We start from the raw sequence: 25,665 nt of genomic DNA, 5'->3' as shown, positions 1-25,665 counted from the left end.
CACCTTCACGGAAGCTTGCAGGCATTCCTCTTCTGATGCTGCCCACACCAGCCAATCGTCCAGGTAAGCCATCACCTGGACACCTTGTAGGCGTAGTTGTTGAACGATTGTCTCTGCGAGTTTCGTGAAGATCCTTGGGGCCATGTTTAGCCCGAAGGGCATGGCTCTGAAGACGTTCTGTCTTCTTTGAAGCCTGAATCCTAGGTAGGAGGAGGTCTGGCGATTCATTGGAATGTGCCAGTAGGCGTCTGCCATGTCTATCGAGACTGTGTATGCCTTTCGAGGCAGTAGGGCTCGTATGTGCTGAAGGGTCAGCATCTTGAACTTGTTGCTCATGATAAACCTGTAGAGAGGGGACAAATCCAGAATGACTCTGAGTTTGTCGGAGTCCTTCTTGGGAACACAGAATAGTCTTCCTTGGAACCTGATGGACTTTGCCCTCTTGATCACCTTTTTGTTCAAGAGTTCTTGGACGTATTCTTCCAGAACGAGGGTGGAATGTTGGAAGAATCGGTGGAAAACTGGTGGTGGTGTTCTCCAGTTCCAGCCTAGTCCATTCTTGATGATGCTGTGACCCCAGGGATCGAAGGTCCAACGATCCTGGAAGAGGCGGAGTCTTCCTCCCAACGGAAGCATCTCATTGCTTCTGGTTTCCGGAGGGCTTACCTCCTCGACCGCTTGCTCCCCTGCCTCCTCTCCCTCTGGAGGGACGTCTAGAGGAGTCTCTACCGGTGCCTCTATCTTTGGGACGAAAGGTAGTCGACTGCCTCTCGTAGGCGGGCGTGAAGGCTGGTGACTGAGTCACCACCGGCTGGGGTACCAGTTGGAAGGTTTGTTGGGGTTGTGCCACCAACTGGGGAGCAGCGGTCACAGGAAGCTGATGTTTAGCCTGACGAAGCTGTGACCTTGGTCTTTTGGACTTCTTCTCCGGTTGGGGGCCCTTCATCCGGAGAAGATTTCCGCTTTGATGACATGCCCCACTTTTGGAGAAGGTTCCTGTTCTCCGTGGCAGCCTTGTCAACAATCTCCTAAACCAAGTCATTGGGGAAGAGATATTTCCCCCAAATGTTGGAGGAAATCAGCTTCCTTGGTTCGTGTTTGACCGCGGGTGACGCAAACACAAACTCTCTGCAGGCTCCCTGTGCTCTGACAAAGCTATACAAGTCCTTCGTCAGGGTTGCTAGGTGGGTCTTGGCTAAGACCATGAAGAAACCTGGGGTCCTGTGTTCCCCAGCCATTGTCTCCATTATCACTTGGAGGGAAAGAGAGGCAGCCAGCCTCTATTTCGTATCCTGCTCCCGACGAAGGAGATACTCAGAGAGCTTGGGGAGGTTCTCACTGAACTGACGTCCAGCGATGTCGGCCTCCAACTTTCCCACAGAGATAGTTAACTGGATGTCCTTCCAGTTCTTGGCGTCGGGGGTAAGGCGTGCGTGGGAGAGGGGCCTACATTCTTCCAATGTAGGGTAGGGTTTCCCTTCCTCCACCGCCATAAGCACTGCCAGGAGAGACTTCTCCGCGAAGGGAAAGACCATGGTGCTTGGAGCAAGAAAGGACGGGTGTTTCTTTGCTAAGGGCCGTTACCTTAGAGTTGGTGTAGCCCTTGTCCTTCAAGCAGCCGGCTAGCAGGGATTGAGCCTTTGCATGGTCAAACACGATGACCTCCTTCGACCCAGTTTCTTCCTTAGAAACAGGTACTGATTTGAGGCGTATAAAGCAGTCTGGGTACGCCTGAAAGCTAGGCCAGAATTCTACCTCTTCAAGGGGGACGGCGCCTTGCTTGTCGTTGACTACGATCCTACCGCTTGTGATGAGCATGTACTCAGCATGCCTCCACGGGTTGGTCACAGAGCAGGTAGGAAGGTCCTTGACATTCAACCTCCTCTGAGGCTCGTGTTGCTTCATCAAGTGAAGGATTTCTTTCTTGAAATCCTCGTCCCTCTTGGGGAACCTCTCCTTGAGGATCCCCATCATGGCCTGGAAATTGTCCATGGGATCGTCCGTTCTTGTGGGCATAGGAGTGGACGATGTAGAGGGGACTGGTTCCGAGATGACTACGGAGGCTACGGAGGGAGCAGAGGCGCCCTCTTCTTCGGAGTCAAGAGCTGTCACAGGCTCCTCTTCTTGACCCTCGGCTATAAGGGTCCTCTTGATGGTGTCAGACACCTCCGACATCCTATCATCGTCGAGATGGATGTCTTGAAGTGCGTCCGAAACGTCTGGGTCGAGCGTCAGCTGGACGCATGAGATCTCAGGTTTGGGGATGACAGCATCCGCAGATGCTTTAGGGAAGAGCATAGCTCTCATCTTCTCACTGGGAAGGTAAGGCCCCGTGGCGTTCTTTTGGAAACCACGCACCCACTTGCGCAGTTTCTCTCGAGCGATATCCCTTGACTTCGCAGACTTGGGAGTCTCGAACCCCTTGTTGAGCAGGTAATTGCATGTCGTGCACACCTGCTGGTCCCAGTACCTCAGAGATCCCTGGGTGACGGAGCAGCTGGCGTGGGTTCGGCACCCCAGGTGGCCATAGAAATCACGGCGCTGAACACTGCAGAAGGTGCTCTCACACCGGATGTACTCCTCCTATAAAGAAGGAAAGGGTACATGAGTATGCGGAAGTCTATTATGTTAGACTTAGAATAATTTTAGATTAGCTTTAATGTAATCTTAATTATAATATAAGATTCCTTTCCAAGTGTAAGCTTAGGATAGGTAAGCTGGAAATGAAATAGGAAAGACACATACTTGTGAATCCCACCCAGCCAATTGCCGCAACCCTTCTCCTCTACTAATTCTAGGGCTTCCATCAAGGTAGACCCTAAGGAGGAATCTAGCCCGTTGGGTTAGAGTAGCGTAAGTAGCACTTCCTATGAGGGATCAGTAGCAGTGAAACGGGAGAGCCGATGAACAATCACCATAATGAAAAGGGGAGAATATTAATCCCCAATTCAGGTAGGTCCCGGCAAGGGACTGCGCATGGATGCACAGAGTATGCTAGAAAATTATCTATTGCATAACTATACACCATAGTTTTCTGTCTAGGGTATGTACTATACCATAGATGTACTGGCTACTGTATACAGCCACACAACAGACACTGCTAGCGCACTGCCGGCAGGGTTAGTGCAAGAGGACGGTCCACTGTCGCAATATGTAAAATGGGTGGAGCCGGCGCCCCACCGGTGGAGGGTAACCTATTCCAACCATCATTCTATGTGGCAGGGAAAGGGAGACAACACTAAGCATTGTCGGCAGGTCGCCAACATGCCGGGGACCGCCGGTGGCCGGCTGAAGGTACACCTACCCTGTCATCGTTCTATGTGACTAGGAGGATACCTAGGTTACACTGCCGGCTGTTGCCGACAGAGTCGTGCGACAGTGGGCCAGCACTAGATTGGAGAGAGAGAGAAAGCAGTGAAGGAAGGGGAGGGAAGGGCAGCAGCTCACTACCCTAACCTCGCCTTCCTCGAGAAGGAGGATTCCAATGGAAGGAAGAACACATTATGATCAGGCTTCCATCCAGCCTCAGCAAAGCCGTCGGTGGGCTAGGGCTGCAGGTGGCGATCCAAGGGAAGACTGAAGAACGCTCAAAGACAGCAGGGAGGTCTCCCGCCGGCAGACAGACCTGCCGCTATGCTACCCCATAGCAGTATCATGCAAGGGAAGCTGAACGGCTTGGCCCAGCAGGCGAAAAGACTGGGCCAACCCCACAACCCATCGGTGCTCGGTGGGTTGTAGGACGTTGGACAGGGGTGTGATGGCTAGGCCATCACCAAAGGACAGAGGGGGAGGGGAAAGGGTCCTGTGTAAGGGTGTAGGGGTTGGTGTGAGCCTTCCCCATCACCCTAATAGGGGACTCTGTTTCGGTACGGGCACAACCCCAGGTATAGGGAGAGTTCATTCTCCAGCCTAGGGTGGGTTAATTCAGTAAGGGAACGGCATTGAAAGGCTGTCCCAAACTATAAAGAAACAGAATCCCTAAGCCTGCTTAACCTAGGCTAGGGAATGCATATCTCCTAGCCTAGGGCAGGCAAGCGCAGGACAAGTCGCTAGGCCACAGGGAGGAAGGGTCTCCCAACCCTTCCAGGTGTGGTCTAGGGAGGGGGGCAGAGCCCCCCCACCTTTTGCCGTCCAGCGGGGACCAATAGGAGAGTTCATTCACCTATTGGGGTAGCTGGGGGCAAACGACAGGTACTCTGAGGTTCTGACCCGAACTCAAAGCTCATGTACTATGGCTCTGGGAAGAGAAAGAAAATCCTAGCCTAACCTTACCAGAATCACAATTCAAGGAAAGGAGGGCTAGGATGTAGCCTAGGCTACCTCAGAGGGGGGGAGAGATTACCTTATATGTAAAGGTAACCAGGGAGGTGCGAAAGTATACTAAAGCCCCTAAGCTGTTAGGTTAGGGGCAGGGGAATCGACTACCTTAATCATCAAAACCCATTGTATACTCTCTAGAAGGAGGAAAAACCCATGTACAATCACTGAATCTTACATGTATATTTGCCTAATATCTTCATTTAGTTAAAATAACACCAGGAACACATATCATATCATGCATGAAAGTAAACTAAAGCGCCTAGGCTACCATCTCTAGCATCATAAAATCGGCTACCTACACTCACCAAAATTAAAGAATACTATCGGCATAATATAACTAATTCATATCAATGAAGACTAAATAACTAATACTAATAATTAGTTAAGAAACCGTGACAGTCATTCTGGGTAAAAATACGCATGACAGCGTCAGGGACGCCTCGGTTAGGCAATAGCTCCGCCACAAAACACAGTACTGTATATTTTGATAGAAAAGCGTTACTTTACGGCCAGAGCTAAATTATACAGTATAAGAATTAAATACTCAACTTTCCAGAGACTGAAGAAGCTGAAGATTGCGACATGGCTGCAGTAAATAGCGAAACAACTGGGAAAAACACCTGGTCAAACACGCTACTACAAAAGGAATGGAGTTGGCGGGCGGTGATGACGTCAGCCAAGATGGCGTCGCATATGATGTCATCCGAGTACCCATAACAGTAACAGAGGAGGAGAACCTTGTAACGGCTCCTCCCACATCTTGCCACCAATGTCCCCCTCGAAGCGTAAACGCTATGTGGGGTGCAAATAGCTATGTGGCGTGTCAAGAATACATCCCCTGTTATTATGTGATATCCTAGAGGAAAACCTTAAGGGTACGCGCGCCAGAAGTTAGAATTCTGGAAACTTTTAGTTTAATTCTCTGGGAATATCCACTGTAGTCATATATACTCTTAGGAAGCTACTAAAGGAACCTTCCATCAGGATGACATGGCCTGAGCCCAAAAATATGTGATACTTGCAGTACATGCTCAGAAAAAAAGTATATGGTCCTGCTATCATATCATATGCAGCAGTTTCATCTATTTTTAAAAAACAAATAAAAACCAGGTCTTACACGGTAATGAATAAATGAATGAAATTTGTTCATATATATTAGATAGCCTACAGTATAGCATACTTTGCTATGATAGCTGACATATTCTGTAAGGTTAGTACCCATCATTCTCCATGGATGTTTATGTAAAAATAACGCACATAATAAAAGTCCTATATGAAGTTTTAAAATAGAAATTAGGAAGTAAATATTTATTTAAAAGTAGCTACATATGTAATTAAAATATTAGAATTACGATGATATTAGATAAAAACTGATTCATTTTAGTTACCTTGATTGGTGAATGAGGGCCCAGTGTAGACCCAAGCTACAGTCTTCCAATGCAGGCCTTTTTTTAGTAGAAATCTCTCCTTATACTGTATCCATATGATAGTCCTCAGGATATTTGCTACCATTGTCAAAGCATTTTGGCGAAATAATTACTTAAAGAAAAACAAGTTATAAAAATTAATGTGAAATTATTTAAAAGAAATTAGATAACTGAAAGATCTCATAGTAAATATTAGATATGGAGTATATTTGTTTATTTTTAAAAGATTACATGAGCGATAATGTCTTAAACATGAATAACTTGGTATAATGTTTAAACCCCAGAGATTGATTTAATGATTAAGAAATCATGCCCTTATGCAGACACCAAGATTTTCGGCAGGTATAAGTCAATTTTACCTGATTAGTTAATCTCTAGTTAAATGTAATATTTACGTATATTTAAAAAAAAATCTAGAACGTTGGCACTTACATTCATGCTTATCTTCAAGACACGGAATGGACTTACAGGCCCCAGCGTTGGGCTTTATAACACAAATCCATAAATGTAAACCAATCCCATGCTTATCTTATATGTGCTGTGAACGCTGATTATAGTTTTGCATTTCGTTGTCATTGAGAGACTGTTAGTGTCTGTTATCTAAAGTAGTAACCTGTGGTAAAGCTGAACTTGGCTGTACCGAACGAATCCAGATAAACAATAAGAAGCTGCATCTGCAGACGACACGATGCAGATGCGCGTCGTCTGCAAGGCATTGCTCCCCCTATTTCATTTATCTGTGTCTAGATAGACCCATTGTCACTTAAAAAATATCATGTTTTTTATATGTAGTTATGTGGTTTATAGAAGAAACACACAATTAATTGATAAATAACATATCCCTCTATTAATATTTTAGAATGATTTGTTTGAGGTCCAATGAAAACCTAAAATACTATGACTGACGTTTGTTGTAACCAATAGGAGTAAGGAGTCGACGTTGATTGGCAAATTTTACTCTATATCAAATATTTATCTTGCTCATTGTTTTCTTAATAGTAAATATGATATTATAATATGTTAGCAAAATTAGTCAAATTTTATATCAATTGAGTAAAGTAAATGGGGAGTAACTCTTTCATGGAAATTAATAGATAACAAGAATACGAACAACAAACGGCAACCGTACGCAGGGCGTTCTGTATCTGTTTCTCCCACAATGCATCAGTCCACAACAGAGTTGGGCAGTTGTTGTCGGGTCTTGACCGTGTGAAGTTGCCTCTTGTGCATTTTGTAGTGTTTGTTATAGGTATGTGTTGGTGGTGAGCTGTTTGTGGGGAGGTATTGGGTGGTTAGTGAGATATGCCCGTGGCACGCTCAGTGTCGGCTTCCCAGCTGGCAAGAGAGGGCTCAGCGACAAGTCCAGGAACACCTGACGGTGAAGGCCCTGCCCTCCTCACGCAGAAAGCTCACACCCTTGACAGGTAGGCAGCCAGAAGCCGAGGCTCTGATTTAACGTTGGTAGCCTTACTCACATCATCATTTCTTTTAAAATATTGTGTTCTGATTTTTATTTTGTAGGTGCAATGTATTTGAGTGACTGAATTATGCAGCGTGACTTAGAGGTGAACAAACCCAGGCTAGTCTGGCTGATCTTACCGGTAGTCTTATAGTCATTTAAGTAGTGAAGATTGTGACAGGGTACTGTTAATTGCAATTCGGTTCAAGATACGTTGGCTATTTCTTCATAGTCCTTAAGGATTAAGAGATTTTAATTTCCTTATATACAATTTAGTGTAGGCTTGGTTCAAATGGAATTGGGGGGAGCTCCTATTGGAAATGAGGAACTACAAAAAAATGGGAGCCTCTGTATATCAGAGGCCAGTTCCTCACACATTGATTAAAAATGGACATCAACTAACCTAAACTTTCCCCCCTAACCTAACCTACAAGCCGTGTCCTTCTTTACTTGCCTAACGGTTGGAGGGGGGGGCCGTCTAAGTTAGACATGATAATACATACAGGTGGCCGCTATCCTACATACACCCCAAGAAATTAGTTGAAGCTTCCTGATCTACCCATAATAATACACGCAGGTGGCCGCTATCCTACATACACCACTAGGGAACTATTGAAAATTATGGTTTTGTTATACTATAGACGGTAAAAGCTTTTCCATTTAAAAGAAAGGTGTTTCCTATAGAAAAATACCCGTTTTCTACGAAAATGATAGTTATTTCCACGGCAAGTAAAAACTTAATAATATATATATATATATATATATATATATATATATATATATATATATATATATATATATATATATATATATATATATGCACACACACATATATATATATATATATATATATATATATATATATATATATATATATATGCAGTATGTATATATATATATATATATATATATATATATATATATATATATATATATATATATATATATATATATATATATATATATATATATATATATATATATTATATATATATATATATATATATATATATGTATATATATATGTATATATATATATAAATATATATATATATATATATATATATATATATATATATATATATATATATATATATATATATATATATATATATATATTGCTGTTAATGGGGGACACCCAGTGGAAGTAGGGATTTTTGGGTGGGATAAATGTACTGGGGAAATGGTTAAACAAATCTTTTCCCCTCTATACATTATTTTCTGAGACGCATAATAAATCCATCGAAAACTGTACAAATTATCTATGTCCTCTACTTATGATAGATTTTTCATTTGTTTGTTGACATTCTACGAATTGGTTGTTTTCGCTCTCGTTCGTTCGTATATTCATGTGTGATAGCCAGATTATAGCTTCTGCACATAAACCACTCCCCCTTTATTTTAACCAATTGAATTACTAGTTTCCTTATAAGCCCCCCTCATTTTTATGTGCGGCATTCAAGTATTCTACAAGATTTGACCCTTTAAATACCCTATATGTATTTGTGGATACAATACTCATGTATAGATATTTTTTTTTACTCATGTCATTCAAGTATTCTACAAGACTTTACCCTCCTAATAACATTTGTATGTATTCGTTGAAGCAATACCCATATGTATATTTCAAATATCCTCAAGTTTAAACGTGTTACCACATCCTGTTTCAGACGTTTTCTCCATTACTGCGTGCTAATGTATTTCCATGAAATAACATTTGTTCTTTCTTCCTCTTTAACTTACTGATTCATTGTTTATTTCTTCACTGATTCTAACCCACTATTTATTTCCTATTTTCACAAATTCAAACCCGTCCTGTTTAAGTGATTTCTATTTTATTTTTCTGTGATTACCGTATTACGTTCACTTTTCATATGACAAATACCTGTTCTGGACATATTTACTGGTCTAATTTACTTAACAATCTCGACACTAATTACACACTTACTTATGGAAACTTAACATATTGGGGTTAGGCTATGTACCCCCCCCCCCTTATGTCATCTTATCCACTGCCTTCTTCAATTAGTTCCCCTTAGTCGATTCTACGTTCTGTGTTCGTATAACACTGTTTCCTTGTTCAATAGAAGACGTTGTTTCGTCACTTTTTTCCATTGCTGATGCAACAACGATTGACTTTGTTGACATGTCAGTTCCAAGTCGTTTGGTGAGGAACCCGGGCTATTTTCTTTTTATAACCCCGTCCATCTTCTTCAACATATCTTGCTAATTATTGCTCTCCCAGAATTTAAATAACCACCTAATTACTGTGCAAGAAGATGAAAACGGCAGGATTGCATTATTTTGGAGTAAATGGAGAGCGTGGTGTTGTAAACTATTACCTAAGCATTTTATGAGGTTGTCTTAGGCCAGTTATTGTTCCAACATGGATTCAGATTAGATTTTGGTTTTATAGTGTGACTGCAGTTCCAATCATTAGTAGTAACCTGTCTATTGTTTGTTATTCATTAGTTATAAAATCAATGGGATATTTTCAAGCCTATGATACCCCCACCTATTCTTACTTACTTCGCCCTATCCTTACTTTGTGGAGCTATGCCTACCTGCTATCCTTTTTCATTCACAAATTTGAATTATGGGACCGAGCAGTGCATGGCAGGGAAAAATGTTCTGTCATACTTAAAAAACTTGATGAGCACACTGTTTTAACGTAAAATTCAATTTATGACTGATTTTTAGGTAAGATCATGTCTTTTAGTTTAGCAATAAGCTGAGTAAATTTTAATATTTGCAATTTACCAATAGGATAGAAATAAGCAACCATTTTGTAAATATATATAATTTGTGGGATATTATGTAGATTTACAAACTGGCAGGGCCATCATGACCTTTCTTAGGTTAGGCTTAGTTACCAAAATGCAAACTATTATAGCTACATTGTTCTAGCATGCAATCAAGTAATTTTGATTCACCTTTTACATAAGTATGATTGCCATTTACCTAAAGTTAGGTCCTATTCAGATATGTGACCCATATATTTTCCATGCTTTTTCTGACCTTTAATTTTGGATGAGTTTTCCTACTCCCTGTATAAAAACAATTATGGGGGATCCCTACGGGATGCTGGGATTTTTGGGTGGGGAGATGCAAAAAAGATTATAGGAATAGTAGGTTAATGCATGATACTTTATTTTATTGCAAAACTGCTATTTGTTCCGTAATTGGAATACAAACCACACTATTTATTAGGGTTATACTTTTGGCGGAGCTGAAATGACGAGCCTTTAAAATTTAGCGAGGGTTAAATACCCACACCGCTAGTTACCAGGGGTAGGGGGGGTAGCTTGCTACCACTCGCGTTCACACCTGTGATTTAGTCACTTTACTTTTGGCTCGGATGGAGAGCTGTTTTTTCCTCTCTCCCTCCTCGCCCATTCTGGACTGCCATTAATTTTTGTCTTTTAACTTACTTTTTCTTATACATGTATATATATGAAAACATTCTTAATGTTTATGTATATATGTGTATAGAAATGTGATAAGTTTTCTTTTCAGTGTTTATGCTGTGTGTGTGATACATATACGACGACACACGTAGATTAGCAAGGCCAGCACAGTTACACTTCGTGGGGAATGACCTCTCCCTCTCTGGTCCATCGGTCTTCCCGGCGGCATATAAATGTTAACTTGGCCTCCGCAGGGGAATCGTCATCACCTGGACCCTCTTCATTCATCTATTGTCTTCGCCTTTTCCATTTTCCTATGGGAAACATGGATTTCTGAGCGAAGGGTATGTGGCCTCTCAGAGATTGACTACAGTCTTTCTTTTCTCGAGGTCGTTCACCTTTACAACAACAGTGTACTATTGGGGAAGCTCCTTTCTCATGCGCGGGTTAGGTTGCTCTTCCGATTGTTTGTCTCAATTATTTTTAGTGAAATTATAATTGTATTTTAACTTTTCAGCTTTTCTCCGTGGGGAACACTTCCCTTCGGAGGATCAGTGGTTCTCACTATTAGTGAATATTCTTAGCTGATTTAGATAATTGTAATTCTGTTTTTATTACAGTGACTCCACTCCCCCCTTCTCCCATGGATGTCGACTGGGGAAGGAAGGCTGCAATACTTATTTTTATGTTGTTCCCCCGGGGTTCCTCTTCGGAGTTCATCCCTAGGGAATTTCTGTTAAATAATTCATTTTATTTTTTCCAAGTTAACTATGCAGTTTTTCTTCGTTCGACTAAGAGTGCCGACGAAGCAGAGCTGTTCTGTTCATGCCTGAGGAATCTGCTGTCCCTCAGAGGACGTCGTCATGGGCATCATCCCTTCTCTTAGAAGTACTCCAGTGGCAATATGACCAGCACTTCAGATCATCTTAGAACGCTAAAGGAGGTTTGCCTCTAGGGGTTGGACAACTTCCCTTCCGAGGGAAAGTTTCTTCCTCGGGTGTAAGATTGTTTCTCCCTTCAGAGGGAGAACTTCCCACATCTTAATAAATTCATCATCTCTGACTGCTGTTGCTGCCTTCGCCCAGACATATGTCTCCCCTTGCCGAGTTTCTCTTCCTTCAGGGGAGGAGCACGGTCTTGGCAAGTCTCTTCTACGAAGTGCTTACCACTCTCGTTCGCGAGAGGCCATTCATAGAGACTCCTCTTCGGAGGAACGCTACTGTTAAAGGTCAGCTTGCTGATCCACTGGCCCTCATGGTCGTCATCATGGGCATCTTCAAGTCTCTTCTATGAAGTGTTCACCTCTCTCGTTCGCGAGAGAGGCCACTCATAGCGACTCCTCTTCGGAGGAACGCTACTGTTAAAGGTCAGCTTGCTTACCCACCAGCTCTCATGGGCATCTTCAAGTCTCTTCTACGAAGTGTTCACCTCTCTCGTTCACGAGAGAGGCCACTCATAGAGACACCTCTTCGGAGGATCATGCTGCTCATCAGTTGGTGATCATCCTACCAGGGCAGCAGACCTACCAGCGCAAGGTCTTAGTCCGTGGACTTCGGTCCTGGACTCTTCTATGGACCTTTCACGGTAGCCATCAGTGGATGTTCGCCCTTCCAAAGGGCACATCATAGTTCCTGATCGTCCTGACAGCTGACCTACCGATCTACCAACGCAACCTTACGCTGCTGTTAGTCCTTGGACTCTTCCATGGACCTTTACAGTCTTCATCATGGATGTTTGCCCTTCCAAAGGGCTCATCCCAGTTTCTGGTTGACCTGCCAATGTACTAGCGCTACCTTGGCACGCACGCCAACAGTCTTCAGCGCGCGGGCGCCAATGCCCTTGCGCGTGCCAACAGTCTTCTGTGCGCACGCGACTACTTTCTTCCGCGCGCGGGCGCCAATGGTCTCCTCCGCGTGCGCCGATGTTTTTCGCTTGCGCGATCGCTGATGCTCTCTCAGGCGTGCCAACAGTCTACCGCGCATGTGCGCCGACAGCCTTCCGCCCGTGCCAACGGTATTCCGCGCGCGGCCGCCAATGATCCTCGCTCGCACCGACGGTGTTCTGCGCGCGGACGCCAATGGTCTTCCGCACGCACACGCTAGCAGTCTCTACGTAGTACTCTCACGCACGCTCCAATGCACCCGCCCTTGCGCAACCAGTCATACGCTTCGGCCCATTCTAGGGAGAATGCACAAAACTACACAGTGCCTTACTGCGCGCCTGCGCTCTTCCGCACTTTTCTACGCCGTCCTGCGCATTTGCGGTCTCAGATCCATTGCGCCAGATATTGCCAAAGAGTCTTGTCTGAGAGCCAGCGCTTGCCTGCTCTCCAGGCAGAAATTGAGCACCAGCATCATCCTGTGTTCCATCACTCCAGTACTCTCCTACACACTCACGCAATAGGCAGTAAAAAGGAAAAAATCTTTTTGGACAGGTCCCCATTGCCCCATTCCTCCCCGCAAACACACAACATTGCCACCGGGAAATGAGGAATAAGGCTTCACAGAAGGATTCATGATCCTGAAGATTCCATCTTACAGGGGGAATCAAAATGGGGAATCCTTGGTCCCTGTCTCTTCTGAAGTTTCTTTTTTCCTTGACAGACCACTGTCAGCAAACAGGAAAGCATCAACAGTCTGATCTCTAGATCACTGTTTGCTGATGGCTAGTTCACGGGTTACTGATCGCTAGGTTGCCGATCTCCAGATCGCCAATTGCTAGCTCAACGCTGATCTTTGTCCTCTAATCCCTCCAATGACTAACAATCTCCGATTGCTAGAGTTTCCAATCACCGATTGGTAGTCAATAACCAGTCATCAGCTTGCTGATCACAAGATCACCGATGGGCAGCTCATCTTTCTTCGATCATTGAACTGAGCTTGCTGATCTCTGACCAGCTCATCTTTCTTCGATCATTGAACTGAGCTTGCTGATCTCTGACCAGCTCATCTTCAGCTTGCTCATCTCTGACCAACCAGGGGGGACCATAATCAGCTTGCTGATCTCTTAACTCACCATCGGCTCACAGACCACTGATTCATAGGTCATCGGCAATTCGCCAGCAGCTCGTGACTCAAACTTACTAGTCAACCGCTTCCTGTAGTTCCTAGATCAGAAGGTATACAACATACTTCTCGCTACTGGCCGTTCGTCATCACACTAAAGTGATCGGCAAACGTTCGACAACCCTCATCAATGGCTTGTCGACAGGGAACTACTTGCGAGCACTCTCCAACTGCAAAGTAACCACGATACCCAACGGTTAACCATTGATTCATTCTAAGGAATAGCATCAATCCCATCAGGGCGCATGGTAAGGCTAAGCGTTGCCTTCCTTCTGTTAGTTAAAGGAATTCTCTCATAGGGAAGAATTCTTACGCTGGGTATCGCGCCTGATCCTTTACGACACGAGTCAAGATTCCAGCGTCGACAATCTTCCATACAAAAGGATCTGCAAGGAGCTGTCCCTTTGGGTCGATGTCCATACCATGTTGGAGTTCGAACAAGGGCTAAGACCTCAGGTCTTCATTAGCACACTGAACCTAAAGAACACTTACTCCTAGGTCCAAACCATCCATCTTGGAAGGTTGGAAGATTCAGTCTAAACAAACAAGAAACACCAGTTCAAGGCACTGTGCTTCGATCTTTCCACTACACCCATCCTGGTCTCACAGGATCGGCTTCCGTCTCCTCTGTTTTGGGACGACTGACTGACCTTAGCAGACTCATTGGCAACCTTGCATTAACACCAGAACTTCTGAAGTCCTTTTTACCAAGATCCAGTGATCAGGGTAAACCTGCAGAAGTCTTCCCTACTTCCCTCCCAGAAGATTGGTGTATCTGGGAATGATTCTAGACACCAATCTCCACAAATCCTTCTCGAAATGAGAACGACTCCCATTCCAAAGGGACTTGAGTCGGACTGGAATCAGACCCTCGATTCCCCAAACATTCTGATCCCCATGGGGCCAAAAGTTTGGACAAACCTCAAGGGATGGGAGTCAGTTGAGAATCTACAGAGCGGCATAACCTTTTCATCCTTCCCCACCCCTTGGACTTGAGGTTGTGCTTAGAACACATCCAAAGAAGAGAGGAGGGACCATAGTGCTGCACCACACGACCTTAGCCCTCTGGACAGAGTCCGAAAGTACCTTCACTTAAATCTCTTAAGAGATGAAGGCCAACTTTCCGGTCCTTCAGCAGCCTCATCGGTTCCTAACAGATCACTCAGTGATGTGATGGACGACACACCACATAGAGACTCACATCGACAAGCAAGAAGGAACTTACTTGTAGCCTCTTCCCATCTAACAGTATAAACACTAAGATGGGCCAAAATCCATTCGGTACCACTATCAGCCTGCTTCATTCCAGTCTAGAAGAACATGCTCGCTAACAATCTGTGCACAGCATCTCAGATAAGTTATACTGAATGGTCTTTGGATCGCCTTGTAGCCGACAAAGTCCCGACTTTACGGGGTTCTCTAACTAGGGATCTTGTTCGCAACGCTCCTGGATCTCAGGCTGCCGTTGCTCCCCAACCCTGGAGAAGGACACTCAAGAAGGCTAGAACATCGGTCAACCTCTCAAGGACTCTCCTAGCTCCGCTATGGCATTATGCAGAACAGTTTCCAAACCTTTTGCAGTCCTGATAGAGTCTCCAAGAGAACCTTCTCCACATCACAGACAGCCCACTTCGACACCTACCACAAGTTATAGCTTTGCTACGATTGTAGGCATGGAGACTACCCAATACCTCTTTTGCGAAAAGGTTGTCTAGATATCTGAGGAATTCCTCAGCATCAGTCTACCAGGCAGTATAACATCTTGTATGGTTGGTGTCATGTGAAAGTATCTCTCCACTCGATACCTCGATTCCAGCAATAGCGGAATCCTCGAGTTTATGCAAGAGGAAAAGACCCCCTATTCAGTTTCGACAGGTAAAGATGATCACTCAACCTTGATCCTTCACCTTCAAAGTGAAAGAAAGTGACATCCTCTCATCGATAGACTTTTCCTAACTCATATGGACTTACAACTTGCCTATCCCCAGTCGGAATTGAGACCTTCCTCTCGGAACATGGTTCAAATTCTTCGATCCCTAAAGAGACCTCCTTATGTTCCACTTCACCAGGCAACAAATTTAAGAACACAATGTTCTTACACACTCGGACAACAACCTTATGAGTCAAAGAACTTCCTGGACTCTTTCGACATCGCCCATTATAGAGAAGGGTGAAAGACAATGTTCAGTTTCGTCCCTGAGTATGTCGTCAGACACAGTCTCCAGAGGTGACGGATCCTACACAAGTCTCCACTTGGTAACGGATGATCCAGGTCATCCATTACTGTACCCAGGGTAAGGTATAAAACTTTACCTAAAGAAAATGGCAACAGCCCACCCGGGTCCCTTCTCTTGTCATCAGCACTGGGAGAGACTAAAGGAGAATCACCTAAACATCATCTCGACATGACGACTCACAGTGTCAGGGGCATAACTATGCCCCTGGTCCTTCTTAGCAGATTACTCTGTGACGCAGATTTTTCAAGAAAGGATGTGAATGCTCCAGATGACTTTCACAACCTTTCTCCTGCAAGACTTGGCCCACAGGAATTCGATACGATCTCTATCGGTCCGGTGGTGGCTGTACAACAGCAGGTTGTATACCTCAAGCTCTTTATTGGACAAGTAGCAGAAGGTTGAGGGCACTGTTACCCGGTTTTAGTCTGCGTGAATGAAAAGATTTGACTGGCACTTATTCTTTTCTTCATCCTACCCTCTCGTGTGGAAAGCAGCATCCTGCGTTCTCTGCATAAGCTGACCTCAAACCACTGCAGGTAAACCATGCTCCCTTGTGTACCTAGTATTAAGCTAATACTGTTGCGTCCTGATACCCTGGCGAGGTGGTATTGGGAAAGTCTTGGTTACAACAGGTTTTTCTTACATAGACTCGGAATAACTTTACCTAGACAGTCACACTTATGCACGTCTGAACACAGCTTGCGTAGGCCACGGACCTTTTATGGCAAGGTTTTAGCGAGAGCAGGGGCTGACATACTCAGATAAGGAGCCCCAGGGCAAAGCCAAAAGCCAGATTGGCAGGGACATCCACCCATCCTAATGGGTGAGTCGCCCCTAATAAATAGTGTGTTTTGTATTCCAGTTACAGAACAAATGACAAATTCGTAGATAATTTGTATTTTTCCTAACTATACAAACCTTAGACATATATACGAACTTGCCCGCCATCCCTATCCCCCTTGAAGTCCTACCTCCAAGCAAAGTGACTAAATCACGGGTGTGTGAATGGGAGTGGTAGCAAGCTACCCCCCCCCCTACCCCCACTAAATAGTGGTGTGGGTAGTTAACCCTCGCTAAATTTTAATGGCTCGTCATTTCAGCTCCGCCAAAAGTATAACCCTAATAAATAGCTAAGGTTTGTATCGTTAGGAAAAGTACAAATTATCTACGAATTTGTCATTTTTGCCTAGTTTCTTTGTGACTAATGGTGCCTGGTCTGTAATAACTTGGGTATTGAATATCTAAAATGTGAACACCATGTCCTTTTCTGTGTCGAATGTCTATTTTTTGGGAGACCTATTGTGGGTGACTGCACAAGCTTTGTTTGCATTTGCTTTTGGCAGCTTTTTGTTAATTGTATAATGTAAGCATTAGTTGGCTTTTTTAATCAATTAATAGCATCCAAATATTAATGCTGATGTTCCTGGAATATTTCACGAGAGCCATATTTCCCCTTCTGGTTTAGTTCCAGTCTCATTTCGAAAACTAATGTTGATTCATTTATTCCGGTAATTGATTTTATATACATGGTATGTATATTGAATGGAGGAAATTACAGTGAACTAAATATAAAAAAAGATTGATTGCCCCTAAGCATACATATGTGGAAGTTCTCAATTAGTTAAAGAGGCCAGCTGATGATTTCAATATAAAGAAAAACAGAACAGCTGCCAATGGCAAATGCTAACAACACATGCAGTAGCCCACTATCAGTCCTTGAAAAGTAAACAAGCAGTGTCAGACACAGCAAACCCTTCCCCTCGCACATGAACCTTCATGAGAACATTACCATTGCTTGAAATATTATTGTAGAGTTGCAGTATCTATCAATAATAGTAAACTAGTGTAAATCTGAGCTTTCAGAAAATAAGTGATTTTGGATTTGTCCTTTCTCATGTTCATGGCATAATCATAACACCCACATGTAGTTTTCTATCTATTAATGATATTAACAGAGTGTAAATATGTACTCCTTTAAGGGATTTTGGCCCTCTAAAATTCGGTGACCTTGAAAATTCGACCCCCTGAACTTTGAACTTACTCATCTTCATAACTTTGAATTTCCATTATTTTGATATGCAGTATAGAATTAAATTTTTGGGATTGGAAAATGAAGTTTTGGTTTTGATTTGAACTAAGTCTGATATTTTGGGTCACTGTGACGTTGACCCTAGAGGTCCAAATTTTAAATCTGTCTTAGTCTTTCCTTAAAGTTGCTAACAAAGAAACACACGGGCAAAGAAATCTTCCAAAAATACTCGCCCAACTTGTTGGGGACGGGAGTAATATTAGACTTGAACAGTGAAATAATGATCACATTATAGTCTTTTGATATGTAAGTTATGCCCCAGCCCCATTAGTCATACAGTACATAGAATAATGAAAAAATAGCCAGCACTTGTCCATTTTATAAAGGGAATTCTAGTTTTGCTAGAAATCAGAGAATCATAGGTTAACCATTTCTTGGTGATGTAACCCCAATAAATGAGTTTGTTTCTACATGGATACAATCCTTCATCCTTTAGCAGGAATATGATTTCAGCGAAGCTGCAAATTTGGCTGTTAAGATATACTGTATACGGTACCGAGGTGTCGGTGGTTACAGGTGTGTAATAGGGCCCCCTAAATAGCCACTTTGACTTCATTCGCCGCGTTGTACAGTACAGATATTTTGATGTGACAAAACTTTGCATAAACTTTTCTTTTTCTTATCAGTTTGATTGATTTGATTGTGCAAATGGAGAAACCACATGGAGGCATGCCATCTTGCCATGGCAACTACATGCTCTCAATATCTCAGAGATGCATACGTCCTTCCAAATACCAATAGATTGGTTTTCTAAGAAGTCTCTCCACTTCATCTTCTGAGGGGAGGAATATCAGTTCAAAGTCCTCTGCTTCAGACTGACGACTACCCCTCAAGTGTTCACTGTAGTTTGGGCTTGGGCTCACACCAAATGTATTTGTCTACTTCGATACCTGCAATACAAACTTCTCTTTTCTTGTCTTGATGTGGGGATTGGGATGAATTAAGAAAAGTCTAGCTTGTAGGTCACCTGTGATCCCTGGAAGAGATTGTACCTCAAGGTACAGTATGTTACACCTTTTATCTCTCCAGTGGTGCCTAAAGATAAATTAGACTGCAGTCAATGACTCCCAGCACCTGTTAGTCATTGCAGCACAGTGGGTAAGGAAGTATTTTTCCTACAATGATGGTTAAGAGATGACGATAGTTGAAATGGATCATCCTTGGAATGCCCACTGCCTGAGATGCTTCTTTTCTTGGATGCATCTAAGAAAGATTAGGGTGTACATCTGGGAAGAGGAATTGCAGCAGGACAGTAATCCAAATAGATCTTTCTGCATATCAGTCTACTAGAACTAAAAGCAGCAATTCTAGCGCTGCAATCATTTTAATAACTTCTGTTAGGCCACTTAGTAGCATTGATGAGGGTCAACACGACCAAAGCGGTTTTAAACTAGGAGGGATGGCTTCTCAACACCTCTGCAAGTTACTGAAATGAGCCCACTTATGAGCAGCAGACAATGTAATAAATCTTTGAGCAAGGTTCATCCCTGACAGGTACAAGTAGTTGGCAGAGAGTGGTCTATTTATCCTCAAGTGGAGAAAAGTATCCTGATCTTCTTGGGTTCTCCAGTAGGAGATCTTTTTGCAATGATCCTCAACAAGAAACTTGCAATCTACTGCTCATCAGTACCAGATTAGGTAGCAGCATTTGAGGACACCTCCCAACATATAAGGGATGGCCTCGATACTTGTCCCCCCCCCCCCCCCCCCCCCGTAAGAAAGTCTTTTCAACAGAGATATAAATGCTCCAAATCTCAGAATGACCTTACTGGCTGCCAAATTGCCACGAGTGGTACCCGGTTCTCTTGTATAATAACGATAACCGAGGTCCCCAGGGAACTCCCCAGATGCCCCAACCTACAGTGCTAACCCCAATTGGTGAGACATCACAACTCGGTGAAATCTGTCACAGATTTTAGTTATCCAGCATCTCATTTTGAACAAGAGGCTTTTCACAAGGAACTGCAAAAGATATCTCTAGATACCAGTGCCAGTCCTGTCTACCAGGTTAAGTGGTCCATCTTCTAGGATTGGTGCTGTAACCGGAGCCTCTCTACAGACTACAATATAGCAGACTTTCTCATCTTTTGCACAGGGAGGAAGGCTATTGTTCAGCCTTGAGCCAAGTCTTTAGGCTGAAAGGCTCAGATCTCTTGAGTAAATTTTGTGTTCTGTAATCTGAAGATTTTCAAGAATAATCTTCAGAGGAGGAGGGTGGAAGAACCTTTTTGGAGAGGATAATACCCTTTCGGGCTACTGCTGGTGCTCACAGCTCTTAGCTTCAGGAAGGCGCAAACTACTTGCTTTCGTAGAGGACGAGGTTAAAGGTACATGGTTTGATGTAGTGGGGGGCAAGTCTTTACTGCATCATCCTTTGCTAGGTCACCACTTGGAAGAGAGATATCAGACTCATGCCAAATTAGCTTGAGATTACCTGCCTTTCTAGGGAAACAAATATGGCTACTTCCCCCGGGGCTTGGGCTAAGGTTACTTCCGGGTCGTCATCTATCTCTGTCACCCTGTTGGGAAGTGGGTTCAGAAACCTAAGTACCGTACCGGGGAAAAGGGAGAGAGGCTTATTGTAATTCTTCAACTTCGAGGAAGCCTTCGTAGATGTATCATCTCGCTTAGCATTCTTTTTCCTTCTCTTGTACTCAAGCTACTGCGAAGACAGTCACAATTAACATTATTTGCAAGGGGATGTCTCTTTACAGGCATGGCTCTTGCAAGAAGGGCACAATGAAAGGGGATCCACTGAGCTCCTGCTCTTAATCATTTTGTATCTGTGGCTCAGAAAGCCTGTGCAGGACTGCATGCCCTGGCGGCTGAAGTCAAAGTGGCTACTCAGTGAGCCCGCAGTGTGGCGAGGCATCCAGGCTACCCAGTTATGCTAGCAACACCTCGGTATAAAATTTAGCAGCCGAGTTTCCAACTTCACTGAAGTCCTACTGTACAATGTAATATTCCTGTTGAAGGCCAAGGTTTTTACAGTTTAAAAATACAAATTGTTTCAAATTTGTGATATTACAACATACATTAATGGTAGATATACATAAATACATAACACCAAAACAAGTTGAATATAAAAAAATAACTAAAACCAGTTGGATAGGCTATTTAGTACAATACATAAACAACACCAGAACAACTTGGAAAAATACATATGGTAACTCATGCGTGACATGGGAAACTTAGATCATTAAATGGGGAAACTAGAATAAGGGAAAATCAGGTATACATGTATTGTAACCTAATCTAACTTATTTTTCAAGTGTACTTTGCCTCTCAGTAATTTTCTCATTCCTTGATATGACCTACAACACCGTATCTCTTTGTAAACCTGTAATAGAATATGTAAATCACAGTTCCCTCAGATATCGTTATAAACGGATTATATTCCCTGAAGCAATAATTACACACATTGAATAAATTAAGCGAATATTTTAGTAAGACAGAAGAGGATGTTGTAAAAAAAGGTTAATGCATGAAAACATTCAGGGAATTTATCTCAAAGTTTAAGGTTATTTTGGTTCAAAATATAATGTAATGATTATATTGGAGAAAAGACAGATATGGTCCCAAAGCGTTCGACAATTCCTCATGTGATAAAAGTCATCTTCCCCTTATTAAATGTCGATAGGTAGATAGAAACTCACTGGTAGTGTTCACATTCTATTAACTTTATATACAAGTTATATTTGTTTGGCTCTTTTAATTTCAAATAAAACATGATAGAAATGCCATAACTCGACCATTTTTCATATCAAGTTCCTTTTTTGTAAAAGATTAAGTTTAATCTGCTACAGTACAGTACTGGTTTCAGGTATAATTGGCATTTTGTAATTTTGGGCCTATTTTACCTATGTGAGGCTAGGTTTGACATCTCTTCAGAAAAAAATTTATAATCTTGGGCTAATTCAAGTTTGAAACTAGAGCATAGCCAAATAAGGCTATAGGCTAAATAGCTTGATTGACTAACTGCAATTTTCATGGAAATAAGTTCCTCCATTTATAATTCATTCATCCATAAGAAGTATAGACGAGTATTCTAACTACTGACTTGCCTGTAATGTGAGATTATTTGAAAATATAATTATTTAGGGGCAGAATTGTTTTTCTTTTTTTTTTTATGATCAGACAGTAATCCACTCTAAGGCCACAAAGGTACCTCCCCTTCTCAAATAGGCTTACAAGCATTATGCTTTGTGACAGTATTTCAACTTTATTTTTTACCCAGTCTTTGACAGATGTTTAATCTCAACAAAAATTTGCGATTATAATTTGTATTGAATTATACTATATAATAATAAAGATGAAATAGCCTATACAGTACTGTTGTAGCTTGTGTATGGTACAGTATTGTATAACTTTATAATATTAGTTTAGGTGAAGGCTATTGTTCATTAGAATATATATTATATATACACCTAGGCTTAATAGACTAGTTTAGGCATTTATCATAAGCTGTAGGCAGTACAGTTTGTATAATAGCATTTGGATTTTGTTTATAACATAGCAAACCTGTTATGTTAAGAGAACTAAGTTCTAATAGGAAAACTAATGAACATGAGTTTGTGATGGCATAAGCCTCTAAAAGTACCTTTAAATATATATATATTGTATTGCTGTAAACATGTTAGGTATTTACTTAATAGGCTCACCATAAGGCCAATTCATGTTAATACACCTTGCTCACTTTTTTTTTGTGTGTGTTTAGTGTGTTTCTGTTGTGCATAGGGTTTATTGACATAACTACATTTGTAGAAATGTTTCCACTAAAACCATGTTACCATCAAATTACATTGCTTTAGAATGATAGTCTTTGGGTGAAAAACACCTGACTTTTGATGTTTTATTTTCAGTGTCATACATTTTCATAATTACCCAGGTTGGGTAGTGGTTACTATTAGTCAACATTTAAGAGGTGCTATATTTGCTACTACCATTAAACTATTGAAGCAGTAATGTAACAAAAAATGACTGTGATCTTTCCTTTTTTATATGGAAGATACCTTTGTGGAATCGGATTTGTAACTAATTGAGTAATTTATGATTCTAACCCTAGCTCAGAGCTCAGCTGTATTTTGGAGGAAAAGAACGTTGACTGTTCGATGATCTGATTTCTGGGAATTGATTCAGATAAGGCAACAGATTTGTGAATGGGGAACTTGGGACACTGATTGAGTACCATAATCGTGTGTTGTAAGTAAACGTTATGTACAGTACATATAGGGTTTAGAAAAATATTTCCTTAGATACGCATACTTTATATTCTAACTTCCATTTAATGAGAAAGCTGTGGTGGTAGTTGCGTTTAGCTTCCTCATACTAGATGAAATAGCTAGATTTATGTAGTTTTATCAGGCAAATATATTAATTTGAAATTTAATTGTCAATTTTTTATAGTTGTACAGTGTCTTTCATAACCAGAATATTTTGGTTGAACAGCTCTCTCTCTCTCTCTCTCTCTCTCTCTCTCTCTCTCTCTCTCTCTCTCTCTCTCTCTCTCTCTCTCTCTCTCTCTAAAATTTCATAGACATAATGTACCTACGTAATGTATTTTGGCACTAATATAGTTTTCCATTTTCCCTGTTGATACCTGATTTATATGCTTACGGGACTCCTTAGTTCCATCACGCTTTATATTTGTAGCACTGAAATACGGTAGGCTATATGAAGATAAAATTCTTGGATGAATCTATATATACTTTACAGCATGTGAATTTGTATTCCTATTCTGATAGATTTTGCTCTTAAGTTAAGACCAGGTATTTTCTGTTTTCATCTTGCCTTGAGGGTCCTGGAACATCATGTCTCTCAATATCGAGTTGTGCTATATTTTACGGCAAGTCTTTATGTATTACCAATACATTTCTTATAGTTTCTTACTGAATGGAAAGAAATGATTCTGTGTGTTGTGCAGAGTAGATTTGGAAATTGAAGTAAGGTGGGGATGTTATCTTTGGCCCTTTTCTAAAGATCTGGTAAAAGGCTATCACCATCCCAGTGCTGCACTTGTGGTTGTTCAGTTTGATCTTTTTGTTGTTAAGTTTCTATAGTTTTATTTTTACTTGACAAGCCTTGTTTCAGGTACAGTACTTCATTTCATGTGATAACCTTTTAATCAATTTTGCATCTCAGTTAACATTACCGCATTTATAGCATCTTAAGTAAGTTAGAATAATTATTTGATGTTTAGGTAGTTTGGTAAATCAGATGACAAATAAATTTGCCAGCTGGAATCTGCCACATATTCACTGGACTATAGTATTGACAGATTTATATGAATTAGTCTTGAGAGCATTATTTTTGGGAAAACTAATAGTAGTTGGTAAATTCTGTCCTTTTCATATTCTAAAGACAATTAGGCCTTTTGTGAATTGAGGTTTAGAGGTAAAGAAAAAATAATTGGTCAATATATGTGAACTGATAAGTTTGTTCTTTATTTTCTTGTGGAATATAAATAAAGTATTTAGGGAAAAAAAGAGAATTACATACAAACCTGTCTTGGTCTATAAAATTGGGCCAATGGATAAATTATGAAATTTTCCAAATGGCAGGGATAAAACTCAATAAGTGTAAAAGGAAGGTATAATATCCAAAAAATATAACTATTTTGACCATATCTTATTTGAATTAAAATGACTACAGTATTGTGGTATATTTTGTTACCTGAATAAAGAATAATTGGTCAACATGCTGTATATGCAACACTCACACGTTCACAGGGAGTGATTTTTTTTTTACATGATTTGCGATCAAGTGTAGACAGAGATTTTCCACACTTTTGCAATGTGAATTACTCTGGTAGGGAAAATGGCTACCATTACTAGTTCAGCACTTTGGAAAGGTATTAAGATCAAGTTAAGACTGAACACTTTGACCCGTTTTAACTGAACCAGTAAATATCAGTTACTGGTTCAATATGAATTAGGGGAAATGCTTATCATAATTTGTTGCACATTTTTACTTTGTTATGTCATAGCAGAAATTAATTTGTCATCTAATTTCTAATAGCTTATGTAGTAAACCAATGTATTTATTACCATAGTCTGTAGTTGGTGTATATGTTTTACCCCAGATTTTAGCTCTAAATATAGTGTTAGCCATTATTAGCTGTGCTTTTGTTTTTTTCAGCACTAGCATATTGTAGATTATGTATAGTATATGCAATGTATATAGACTATGTGGTGTGAGGTAAATGTTCATTTGCTCCCATTTATTTGTAAACTTATATTTTTGCCTATCTGCGCTCGCGTCGTGGCGTGGGTGGTGTGGCGCTGGGGGTTGGCTTGGGCCTTTGTATCGGCCCATCCCTTTGACGAAGGAATTAACTAAATGGAAGACAACCTGTGAATAGTGGATTTCACGTGCTTTTGCTTTATACACGACACCCAAAAGGTGCTCGCGCGAGGGTTGTAACCTCTGCATTCCATGCTTTTAATTTTCTCTGGTATATTTGGAAGATTTATATCAGAAAAAGTACAAAGAAGGACTTTTTCACCGGCCGTCACCGGGCGTCACAGGTCTCTCCCCAGAAATAGATTTTTCCTTCGTCAAAATCCCTTTTTTGCCTATCTAAAATTATTTACTAGCAATGAACCATTAGAATCTGCTTACATCTCGATACGTTATTTTAAATTTTTTTTAGCCCAGTCAGT

General features: G+C 41.6%; 2 protein-coding genes across 6 annotated transcripts in view; one reads left to right on the top strand and one right to left on the bottom strand.

The window, feature by feature from the left end:
• Csas (CMP-sialic acid synthase) overlaps positions 1 to 6,627 on the bottom strand; it is a 35,989-nt gene extending 29,362 nt beyond the window's left edge. Inside the window, exons 1-2 of one of the 4 annotated variants that reach the window (XM_068386483.1) lie at positions 6,361 to 6,627; positions 5,709 to 5,825 (exon numbers count right to left, since the gene is read on the bottom strand). In XM_068386483.1, coding sequence (XP_068242584.1) covers positions 5,709 to 5,825; positions 6,361 to 6,463 — 220 coding nt within the window. In that variant the 5' untranslated portion in view covers positions 6,464 to 6,627. Of the gene's footprint in view, positions 1 to 5,708; positions 5,860 to 6,360 lie in introns of those variants that run through there. The other 3 variants (XM_068386486.1, XM_068386485.1, XM_068386484.1) reach the window with 3 other exon arrangements.
• Positions 6,628 to 6,917: 290 nt separating this feature from the next.
• Positions 6,918 to 25,665, top strand: part of LOC137653414 (ubiquitin carboxyl-terminal hydrolase 31-like) — a 159,989-nt gene continuing 141,241 nt past the window's right edge. The window contains exons 1-2 of one of the 2 annotated variants that reach the window (XM_068386780.1): positions 7,013 to 7,171; positions 23,070 to 23,206. Coding sequence is in view for 1 of the 2 variants with exons in the window: in XM_068386779.1 (XP_068242880.1) it covers positions 7,050 to 7,171 (122 nt within the window). In the remaining variant the exon portion in view is untranslated. Of the gene's footprint in view, positions 7,172 to 23,069; positions 23,207 to 25,665 lie in introns of both variants that reach the window. The other variant, XM_068386779.1, reaches the window with a different exon arrangement.

The sequence above is a fragment of the Palaemon carinicauda genome, chromosome 14 (genome assembly GCF_036898095.1).
Source record: "Palaemon carinicauda isolate YSFRI2023 chromosome 14, ASM3689809v2, whole genome shotgun sequence".
NCBI classification, from domain to species: Eukaryota; Metazoa; Arthropoda; class Malacostraca; order Decapoda; family Palaemonidae; genus Palaemon; species Palaemon carinicauda.
The sequence above is the reverse complement of the archived record's forward strand: the minus strand, read 5'-3'. Positions and strand labels throughout refer to the sequence as shown.